General features: G+C 41.3%; 1 protein-coding gene across 1 annotated transcript; it reads right to left on the minus strand.

The window, feature by feature from the left end:
• Positions 1-27: 27 nt before the first annotated feature.
• On the minus strand, positions 28-7,541 carry mob3c (MOB kinase activator 3C). Its single transcript, XM_049588750.1, has 4 exons — positions 7,156-7,541; positions 3,364-3,975; positions 1,327-1,529; positions 28-476 (listed from the first exon to the last, which is right to left on the minus strand). The coding sequence occupies exons 2-4, from the start codon at positions 3,779-3,781 to the stop codon at positions 447-449; spliced, it is 651 nt and encodes a 216-aa protein (XP_049444707.1). The 5' UTR covers positions 3,782-3,975; positions 7,156-7,541; the 3' UTR covers positions 28-446.
• Between the last annotated feature and the right edge of the window lie 4,613 nt (positions 7,542-12,154).

Genomic DNA, 12,154 nt, shown 5'->3' on the forward strand with positions numbered 1-12,154 from the left:
GCAAAAAAAAACACATTAGCAGAGCACTGGTCATTAATAGACTGTATTTTTATGTTCAAACCATAAAAAACATCAAATAAAGTACAAACTTTCATTCAACAAAACAAGACAACACTATATAAAAAGGTCAAACACAAACATACATGCACAGTGAGGAAGAGAGAAAAGGCATGAGTACAGGAGATGTATTATAAACCAACACATAGTCCTACATAATGATGGCATCAAGCGCCACAGTTACTGTAAATAAAAACCTCTATAAAGGCACAGTGCCACCAGCTGAAGAGGTGTGGTTATGTTAGTGGACCCTCCCAGTTATGCTCAGAAAATCACTCACACAACTTTATGTAAAAGCGTTCTTTGTTTTGAGTGTTTTGAAGCCGAAGATTTCTCACAGGGCTCAGATAACGTGAAAATGTAAACTCCTTTTGTCCATGTGGTTTTGTTTAATTGCATATCTTCTCTGTCATCTCTTTCTGTAGGAGAAGAAAACAAAGGACATGGTTAACACATCAGATTCATATTGTACGAGGAGGTGAATGATTGTTATGAAGTGCAATCTATACTGTTATCATGAGGAATAATATTTCTTATTGTGTGAAACAAAGCTGTTATTCCTATCAGACCAGCAACAAAAAGAATCGCCTTGGGCACTAAAGGTGGGACAATAAAACAGGGTCTGTTTACAAGATTCACCTTTTCTGCGGCGTGTTGACATAAATTTCTCATCCTCGTTTTGCTTTACGAGGGGAATTACGCAGCCCGGGCTTCATAATGATGATAACTGAAGCCTTTTATTGACGCTCGAAGCACCGTTCTCCATCTGCTCATATGTGATGGAGGTCCCTTTGTTGGAAAAAAAGCAACAACTACACAAACTCTGCCTCATTACATGATTGCACAAAGTCAGTAACTTTTCTTATTGTTGTTGCTTCAAACCAATTTCTATAAAGCAGTTAATGAGTTTCTTTCATGATGGAAAATTGGGGGCAAAGTGAATGCTGATTCCATTCTTGGTGTCAGATGGAAAAGTATTGTTATCTCAGGGAAATCATACAGTCAGTGCAGCTTCAGAAGACAAAATCTGTGGTTATTTTCTTTGTGCTGCATGTGCACTAGCCAGGGAACACACACTGACAGGAGGACAATCTCACCAAGCATGCTGCACAACAAGATTATAGATGGCAGGATGGCTGATATTTTCTGCAAGACTGACAGTTATGAGAGTGATATTGACATCCTCCCAACACAAAACATCTATCTGATCCTCTTTCTCCTGCTCCCTGTCATCACCCTCGAACATCTGAGGTTGCGCTATATTCTCACCAGGGGCTCCAGTTCAGAGTGATCAATGAGGTTGAACTCAGAGATGAAGTAGTAGTAGTGCTTGTAGCAGGTATTGATGTGGGCCTCGGCACCCATGCTGCAGATGCTGTCAAAGTGATGGATGTAAACATGCACAAACACTCTGAAGAGGCGGCTCAGGATCTTCTTGCACACCTGCTGGAAGTTCTTCGGGAAAGGTACACCTAGTGTGAAGAAAGGAGAAGCATGTTACAGACGTTAATAGACTTCTACCTGAGAAATTGTTTGATTAAATCTGAAACAAAGATGTTATCATTTTCTGAAACTGTAAGTAATATGAGTTCCTCTGAGCACAGCCTTTTTTCAGGTACATAAAAGTGACATAAAAGGGAAAAGATAGGATGTTCAGCTTAATACTCTATTGCACTTTTCTTCAAAAATTGATAACCACACAAATTTCATTGGTGAGGCCTGTCAGTCTAAAAGGTGCCTTTATGCTTGTTGTCAAAGAGGACTGATAAAAGCATCTTGTAGCTGAAATACTCTCTTTTACTACTTGGTAATTTAGGGAGCTGTGGGTGCTGTGGCTTCCCCAGAAATGTGCCATAGGGGTGGCCAGACGTGGCCACTGAAAATCTTGGGGTAGCACCAAACCCAAAAGCCTGTACTGAATTTTAGGAATTCAATTATGCTGTTGAAATATACAGGCGAGTTGAAAGCTAGGTAAGAATCTCATACTGATATACTTTGGTTTCTAATTTTACAGGTAATGTTATCTGATGTGCATAGACTAATACTGTTAACGTAGGTTGGTCATCTTTTTTCTTGAAAGACAAGTATACAGCTTAAATGAAAAGGAGTACATTGATTGTAAGGAACAAAACATGTACTGAGAACATCCATCAATCCATTTTCTAACCGCTTTTACTCTTGAGGGTCACGGGGGGCTGGAGCCTATCCCAGCTGACATGGGGCGAAAGGCAGGGTGCACTCCTGGACAAGTCGCCGGACTATCGCAGGGCTGACACAGAGAGACAGACAATCACTCACGCTCACATTCACACCTATGGACAATTTAAATTTAACCTGCATGTCTTTGGACTGTGGGAGGAAGTCGGAGTACCCAGAGAGAACTCATGTTGACACGGGGAGAGCATGCAAACTCCGCACAGAAGGGCTCCCACACCTGGGATCGAACCAGAAACCCTCTTGCTGTGAGGCGACAGTGACCACTATACCACCGTGGCGCCCTGTACTGAGAACAAGCATCCTCAAATTTAGGGGAGACTCATGGGCACCCATAGAATCCAAATCATTCAGATACCTTATGGTGTGAGTTCAGGGGACCCCTTTGAGACTGGCCATAACTGTTGTTCCCTCGCCAAAATTTAGGCTAAATTTGAAGCCTTATTTAGTCTCCTTCTGGACAGGCTATGCTGACAGGGTTGGTACCAGGTTGTTGAGGGCACTACTTTGTGGGGCATGCTTAACAAAACAAGGTTTATAATCCCTGTACTAAGGCACATTGTTCAACATCCTAAACTTACTCTATCTTCCATTTCCTGTCCCTATTTATTCCTGCTCAAAGCCATGGAGAATTGTGCACACACTGGGTAAAAGGTAGGAAAACACTCTGGTCAATCTATCACCGGCTAACAATTACACAAAGCCCACTTACACCTATGGGAAATTTGCAGTTTTCATTTCACCGGACCTGACCTGCATTAGCTCCCAGAGGGATATCATGCATAATACACACAGAGATGCTCCCTGATTCTCTATTCTAATAAATGTTGATTGTCAGATCTGGTGATGAGATAAAATACCACCACAATCACCCATTCAATCTCCTCTAAATGTCAACGTCATTGTTTAATTAACCTCCGCTTGAACTTTATCATCTCATTTGGGATGTTAATGAAGGGGAACAGCACTGCACTCCAGGCTGGCACTTCAGCATTGATGCAGCACAACGTCAGTGCAGGCAGCAATCAATCACGCATCAGGTTACACACTCAATAATAGTCTGACTCTTTCATTTGTAGACTCCTCACACACCTACTCTGGTGGGGAAGATGTCCTCATTATTGATGAGCGACTCTATCCAGTCCATCAGCAGGTTCATGTACTTGAGAGCAGGCAGCTTGGTGGGTTTCTTGTAGTCGTCGCCGTCCTGCCACCTGTACTCGTACCTCAGCCCGCCAGACATGATGGGACACGTGCGCTCGGAGCAGTACTCGCTGACCGTGCCATAGATCAAGTTGATCCTGTTAAAGAAATCCACCACGTGAACAGCAATCCAGTCGTTGATGTTCTCTCCCTCCGGCAGCTGAACCACTTTCCTCAGGTCTAAGCCGGACTTGAGCGAAGCCTGGGCCTTCTTGTAGAGTTCAAAGCGCTGGGTGCCTGGTTCAAACCGCTTCCTCGGCCTGAATGTTTTGTCTTTGCTGAACACTTGTCCAAGACACAACGCCATTGACTCAGCCGCTTCCCCTGAGATAAGGGGAGAATGAGCTCTCCAGAATAATAATGAGTTTTGCGTTTGATAAAGGGTGACCTTCCTGAGAGATGGGACCAGGCTGGTGTGAGCTCGGAAATCAGGTCACAGGGGGCCAGCGTCTGTCATGTAAAGATTTCAGGGCGCTCTTGTTTTTAGACAGTGAGACGTTTCTGTGAAGAAGAAGAACAACAAGAGAAGTCAGAGACCTATTCCTTTCCTGTCAATCCACCACTTTAGGCCAGAGTGACCAAAAATTGCATATGACCAAAACATCAAAGGTATAACTACAAACCATATTATGGTCAGATTGTTTACAAAGGGGGCATACAAACTCTGAAATAATCATGACATCAAAATTCCCAAGCCAAACATTTTCAAGAGCTAGATCATTAAAATGACTCATGCAAGCCAAAATACATAGTGCAAAGAAAACTGTATTTCTCCCCAAGTAAGGACAAAGCAGCGAGTTCATCCCATATGCGCCTTTATTGCCTCCTCTGCTCTGTGTGACCAAGATGACCATATCACAAGATCTTCAGTGGCATCCTTTGATAAAATTAGAAACAGTTTCACTCGGCTGTGGCAAAATTCAGGCCACTAGAGTCAAACATAGTTGAGAAAATGAATGGCATGCTGCGACAAACTAAAGGTTAACCACTTCAAGAGAGCACTGAGAGAAAATGTCTACAGTACTGTGCTCGCTTTGCTCATTCAGAACATCAGAGTATAAAGGTAGATGCTGTAATGACAAAACTTTAAAGGTCCCATATTGTAAAGTCAGATTCCATGTCTATTTTAATATAAAGCAGGTAAAGGTGCTATATGAATACTGTGAAAGTTTCAAACTGCTCACCACACTGAGGTATGCACACAGTCCATGTTCAGAAACTGTGCCTTTAAATGAGCTGTCAAGACTGAAGTTGTGATGTCACAACTATGCTAAACAGACTGAATCACTGTGACTCATGCTTACACTTTCGGGTAGACAAGTGGCTATTATTCTGAGTTGCAGAGATATGTGAAAACTTATTTTTGATACAACTTTGAGCTGTAATTTTAACATTTAAAGATAGATGGGGTTTTTTGTTCAGTGTTGCTTTGCTAGCATCTACAATAAACCAAATCTACCGGCATGGAAGGTAATGTACTGCTAAGGACAGGGGCTTCATCAAAATGTATTTTAGCCACCGAAATCTCACCTCCCAAAAAATCTAATTTAGTTCAAATCTACTCTATATTTGAATACTGGTCGAGCAGTAGTCCAGCAGCTAATGTTCTAAAATGAGTGTTTTTGACAATGGAGTCTGGTGGCTTTGATGTGACAGCTTTAATATAGTACACAGTTAAACTGATACTGAGTTTTTTAGGCACAAGGTGGAGGCTAGGCAAGTTAAATTATATAGCACATTTCATACCCCAAGTGCTTTTTACATTACTCAAGTCAAAGTTCATTGTAGCCCAAAGCACGCCTCGAAGGGCTGTACAAATAGTAATTTCATATCAATTTAAATGAAATTTTATCTATAAAGTCCAATATCACAAATCAAAATTAGCCTCGGAGGGCTTTAAAGCATATGTTACTAAAAACGACTTAATTAAGGCAGCATTTGCTCAGCGCTGTTTGATTCTATGTACATGATCTGAGGGTTTTCTATCCGAAAGTTATTATAAATACACACTGTGATTCGGTTTATAGACCATTTCAAATGTGACACCAGTCTATGCTTGAAACATAAATGGATCCCTTTGTATTTCCTGCTGAATGGCTTTGCTTTCAATGTGATTAAAATCAGGTGACAGGAAGTAAACATGGACCCAAGTTGTTGCCTAGCGATGCGATTTGTGAGGAACTCTCTATAAAGATAGAAAGTGGAACTACAGTGCCGTTATAATTAATTCCCAGGCTGCAATGATGGTACAGACACTGGGTTTTTCAGGAGGGGGGGCTTAAAGAGACAGGCATTTCTTAGCATTTCAGACAGAGGGTGTATACAGGTATATTCAGGCAGACAGTACGAGATAAATAGTGTGTTTTTTCAACATTAAAGCATTAAAATATGTTCTCGCAGAAACCCAAGATACAAGTATGACACTGAAAATGAGCATAAAATGGGACCTTTAAGCTAGGTGTTAAAGCACAGAACATGACAACTGAATAAAAAGCACAGTGTCAGCGCGACCTCTGGGAAATGAGTCTTGGGATATGAAGCACAACCAATACAGTATTTACGAGTGATTTTTTTTTTCTAATAGCTATTAACCATCTGGCAGATAATAGACACTGATCAGGAGCATGCCCTCAGTGACTGGTTATGTGATCCAAATCCTTTATTGTAATGATGAAAAAACATATTTGAATATTAACTAAGTAGCTTATTATAGGAAAATAAGGCGGGCAGTCTGATTGAAAGGGTTGCATTTTATTGTGTTATACTCCACTGAGTTATAATGTGACTGTTTCATACAGTATGTTGCTTCCACAGATTTGACACTGGAGTCACATTCAAGTGACTGTGGTTGCAACATGATACTATATCCGCATTTGTGTCCCATTTTGAACTGCCGGCCTCAGCGTTTCCTGTGGTTGTTTCACTGTGACTCGAATTAGCAGAAGTTTCTGTCTCTGCATTATCATCTGTGCTCACGTAATAGACCAAGCACTGATACACTGGTTTGTTTTGAACTTGTGTTGACCCACTACCTCAGTCCAGAAAACTCCCAGTCCACAGACTCCTCACATCAGCCTTGTACTTTCACTGGGTTGTGCTCACTCTTATTGTGAAAATGCACACAGCGTTTGATATATGAGAAGGGTACTTTTTCTTTCCACTAGCTTTCACAGTCTGCCTGATCTCAGTTCAAGACTCACCACTGGGGGAGCATGAATACGTGGTCATGAGATAGCTCTTAATGTGTCCATAACAAAAGGGCTTCTGAGGAGGGCTCATAGTTACAGTGTGTCACTCACTGCTCCATTCAGGGAGACAGTTTTAGTCAAACATATAACTTGAAACCTGTTAGTTATTGAAGACGGTATTAGTTTGTTCAAAAAGTGACAGCATGAGGACAGAGTGACTTGAGTCCTGATCACTTTATGTCTCTCTGCATGCCTCAACAGCCTCAGACTGAAGCATGTCTGATCACGCACTGTTGGCATACTTTCATGGTTTTTCTGGAATTTGCCTGTGACTCCTCAGACTGACAAAACTCCTCTCAAGACCCAACACATAAATGAGACAGAAAAAAAAGAAGGCACTGCAAGTCACGGTAACCAGAAACAAAGGCAGATGGAAATCAATAACAAGAGACTGATATTACAGAATGGAAAAAAGAAGCTGTCTGCACTGTACCTGGCTGAAATCCTACAGCAGAGGAATGCGGTGGAAAGTTGAGGGGAGTTCAGGGAGGATTCAGGCGCCGGAGCCCTTGGCTATAAACTCCCCGTGGAGGACAGCTCCAGCTGCTCTGCCCCCTCTGGCTCCTCTGGATCCTCTCCCTCTCTGCCGGCCACTAACAGACCGAGAGTCTCCAACTTCACTCAGCAGCACAGACAACACAGTAAAGAGAGAAAAAGTTGTTTGGCTTCTCTTCCTGTGGGTGATGTCACATCCTGACTTTGCCTTCTGGGCTGTGTGTGTGTGTGTGTGTGTGTGTGTGTCAGTGTGTGTCAGTGCCTGTGTGTGGGTGTGTGTGTGCAGGACCTATAAATTGAAAGACTAGAAGGGGTGGAAAAGGTCTTTCGAAACCCCCACTCAGCCCTCCCTGTTTTCCATTTCTTTCCTTTCTTCTCATCCTGCAGGCAGAGCAGCCAGCCCACTTGTCCCACCAAAGTCCAGCCCTCTGGTAAAGGTCCTGAGAAAACAACCCCTCCTCTTAAGCCACATATAGGACAGAAGGAGCAGAATGATCCCACAAGCATTTCTGGATGTTTGGCAGTCCGTGCCACTCTTTTTTTTTGTTTTTTTGTGCAGTCTCAATAACATATCATTTAAATTCTTGGCCTTTTTAAGATATTGTCATTGAACTTAACCCTAAATAGAGAAAGTGCTTGTCTCTAAAAAAAAAAGTGCTCTTCAAACACTCTCAAATCATGAACAAACAAGGCACGTTTGACTAAAACTTTGTATTTACTGACGCCCTTAAGGGCTGAGTGTTCTTACGATAGCCGCCCTGCCTGTTCCCTCTGTCTTGAAAGTGAATGGGTTCCAAAAACTGAAATGGCACCCAACCTGCAAAATGAAGCTATCTAGACTCTTTGTGATAATTCCTTCCCATATGGAAGAATAAAACTGTAGGATGACATTGTCATTTACAGAATCAAAGGATCGCACATGCTGAAGTTTCATGATATGAATTACATCTTCTTAGTTAAGGAGTAACAGCATGTAAAAGCAGCAGTGCAGACAACTAAAGCTAGATATGTGGCGACAGTTGCCTCCCTCTCCAAGATTAACATATCTTAACTGGGTTCAGTGTGCATCCTTATCTGAACACTCCCACAGTGTTTCAGTGAGCTGCAGCCATCAAGTCTGTCGTTGAATCCAGGTGGTGAGATTCCTTCCTATAGGCGACATAGGCGGCGAGCCAGATTGCAGGCCTTTTTTTTTCTACAATCAAAAAAATTGAACGTCAGGGGAAAATAATCTGAAGATATAATGCTAATAACAGTCTGGGCAGTAAGGGTACCACCTCTAGTCCTGGCATGTTTATGTGTTCATCAGTGAGGGATCATCACAGTCACAACATGCTGGAGCAGTGATGGCTATGATGGAGTGGTGTATGTGTTAAGAGCATTAAAGTAAGAGAAAATGAAAAGGCAAAAGTAATTTTCATTCATTCATTTTCCATAACCGCTTATCCTGTTAGGGGTTGCGGGGGTGTTGGAGCCCCAGCTGACATTGGGTGAGAGGCGGGGTACACTCTGGACAGGTCACCAGACTATCACAGGGCTGACACACAGAGACAGACAAGCATTCACATGCACACTCACACCTACGGTCAATTTAGAGTCACCAGTTAACCTGCATGTCTTTGGACTGTGGGAGGAAACTAGAGTACCTGCAGAAAACCTGCACTGACACGGGGAGAACATGCAAACCCTCCACCCCAGATTCAAACCAGGAACCCTCTTGCTGAGAGGCAACAATGTTAACCACTGCATCACCATGCCACCTGCTGCAGTACAAAAATGCTGCAGTAAGAAGCTCATGTTCACAAATATTAACTGAATTTTCTGAGGCCGTGGAAATAACATAGTGGAATTCTTAATTTAGGAGGTGTTCCCCTTTAACAAGTAGGAGGATTTTCTCAACACATAAAGGAAGGCTTCATTCTTCTGTTGATCACAGACATTCAAAATCAGCACATCTGGAGATACATGTTTGTCACTGGACAGGAAGGGGAGGAAAACTAACTAAAGCTTTCAGACAAATGTAACAGAGTATAAAGTACAATATTTATCTCTGAAATGTAAAGAAATGAAAAGTACCTTAAATTTGTACTTACAGAACAATACAATAGGTTACTTGAGTAGATGTACTTAGTTACTTTCCACCGCTGTGCATTTACATCTTTATATTATTCATTACTTGCTGGAAACTTCACTTGAAAGGGGACATGGGCAAAACAAAGTTGTCATAAGTTGCAGTAACACAACATATCCACTTGGGGTCACTGTGACTGTTATTATGAGTGCTGTTTTAGACACTTTGCACATGCAGGGTGATCAGTGAGTTATCAGGGGAATACCCTTTCTTTCAGAGCAGCAGGTGGTTTTGGCTTCAGTGCTGACTGAATATCACTCAGTGCTTATAATGGGGCATAAAATGTTTGCATACTGTACAATATATGAATAAAGTGGCCTATGGGAAAGCACAAGACGACACTACTGAGCTTAAGTGTTGGATTAGCTGGAAAAACCTGATTCAAAAGGTATTCAAAATATGTTACCTATACATGCACGCACTGCAATTTCAATCTCTCAGAATCTCCCACTAGTGACGACATACACAGGAAACACGCATGACACATTGTGCATCCTGCTGCCCTTTGCTCTACTTTTGCTCTGGGTGTTACAGTCATCACCCAAAAATGTGACACAAGAGGAAGTGCAACTAGTCAGGCCTTTTTTCACCTATGACTGTCACTCAGTACTCACTGTCATTATTGTCACCAAACCCACACTGCCAGTCCAAACAAACACAAAGGCAAATGAAACTGTTGCAGGTGGAAAGTTGTTTTGCCTGTTGCTGAAGTGTAAATGTTACTATTTGTTCTCAACTGAACTAACAGCTTAATCTGAAAAATACATATATTAACGGCATTTTCTATATTTGACATATATATTAGGTGCATATTTTGCCAGTATAATAGAGACACACATGTGCCAAGCTTTACTGTGGATTAATCTTCTGTCTGTGGTACCTTTACGAGACATTTTTGTATGTTTCTGTGTTGAAATGTGTGTCTTAACTTAAACAAAATTATTTATCCCGGTTTAAAAAGCTCTCCTGACGCCTCAGGTAGGCTTACTGTAAGAGAGGGCCCCACGCTTAAAGCTGAAGCTGTACTGGATGATGTCTGATCACACAAGCAGAGCAGGTTTCAGATCCTCTGGTCTCTCTGTAATCTCTGTGTAATCATTACAGGTGAAGCTCACTATCAGGTCACCTACAACATTCCAGAAGCCCTACGCTGGACTCAAACAGGCTGCTTGTGTGGGATCCCTTTAAGTTACCCGCATCACATCCTCCTCCTAAATGTTAAACATTAAATAAACTGACACATACCTGAGCAGAGGCACGTTTTACATAACGTGAAATGTAAAACATGCTAAACATGCTACTGCAGCAGTTTAAAGACATGTACAAGCTGACGTCTCTTATCTTTACTGGGGATCAGATTCTGTCATTCACTGATCTGACGCTTGAATTACAGCGTTGTGTAAATGATGTGTGGGGTGTCTTTTATCCCAGTGTGCAGTGGTGCAAGATACAATCAGTTCAAGAAATAAATAAAGATACGAAGATTGTTTAAAGGATGACAGTTTAAGTAGGGTAGACCATGTACAATTGTGAGAGATGACACTCCGCACATGCTCAGTTAGATTGTCTGTTTGCTTACAAAAAAGGAGCCACATTTGAAACTGGAAAACATAGCTTTTCTTTTGGATACTGTCCTGAGATCAGATGTCTAGGGATCCAAACAAGTATTATTAGGGTCAGTATTTTGTAAGCTGAAAATAGACATGACTAACATGTCATAGTAGCAGTCAGGCCAGTTGACATGTGACGAAAACATGGCTGGTGATGCTGGGACAGTTGTAATGCCTTGTTACAGTCGTCCCTGAACCAAGAACTTTCATTTATATTTAAAAAATAAATAAATAAATAATTATGAGGCCTACATCAGCTAAGTTACATGTAAAGATAATGATAATCAGTTGCATGCTAATAGTCTGTGGAAAGGCAGGTCTAAAGCTTTAGAGAAAAATGATTGAAGCCACAAAAAAAAAAAAAAAAAAAACAGGAAGTAGAAAATTTAAGACTCATTTGATGAAGATCTGCTCCAGTGCTGATGGACGTGACCTTTACACTGTGACTCAGAGCGATTTCATCATTGTGGACTGTCACATTTTAATGTGAGGCTTCCCCTTTTTTATGTCATGCAGCCTGGCATAGAAAGGCAATGGTTATTAGATTAAAAAATAGTCACAATAACATGGTGAGTATCTGAGTATCTGACTGAATAATTGTGTATATTGTAGACATGTCACAACCGTCCCTGCACACCAGTACAGTTGTGACATTGGAGTGACTTTATTTAAATCGATATAGCAACCTGTACACATGGATGGATTACTGAACGGGCCCCCTGGTCTACACTTGCAAAATGTCACTCAAATGAACATGTACCAAACATGAATGACTACAAAGAGATGTGAAAAGACCACAGGAGAAGCAAAGAAACCACAGAGTGAGACTAAAAGAATAAGGAATGACAAAATTACCTCTAAGAGTCACGAAATAACGTCATGGAGACCCAAAGGACTGCAAAAACAGGGTGTCTATAGATATAACCAAGTTAAAGACTTTTTAATACCTTGTTAATACAACCTTGTATGAAATTTAAGACCAAACCTGCAATGGATATACACTATATCTGTGTACACTATATCTATCTTATTAACAGTAAGGAAAAATGACAACAATTGGGTCATAAATTCTATTTATCATTGCAAATTGACGCTCTGTCCAATAATTGTAAAAAGTCATTGGGTCTGTAAGGCTGGAGAAACTTTCACGGTAATGTGACAGAAAATATTTAAGACCTAGCCTATCGAATCTTGAT

This window comes from Epinephelus fuscoguttatus, linkage group LG10, assembly GCF_011397635.1.
Source record: "Epinephelus fuscoguttatus linkage group LG10, E.fuscoguttatus.final_Chr_v1".
Lineage (NCBI taxonomy): Eukaryota > Metazoa > Chordata > Actinopteri > Perciformes > Serranidae > Epinephelus > Epinephelus fuscoguttatus.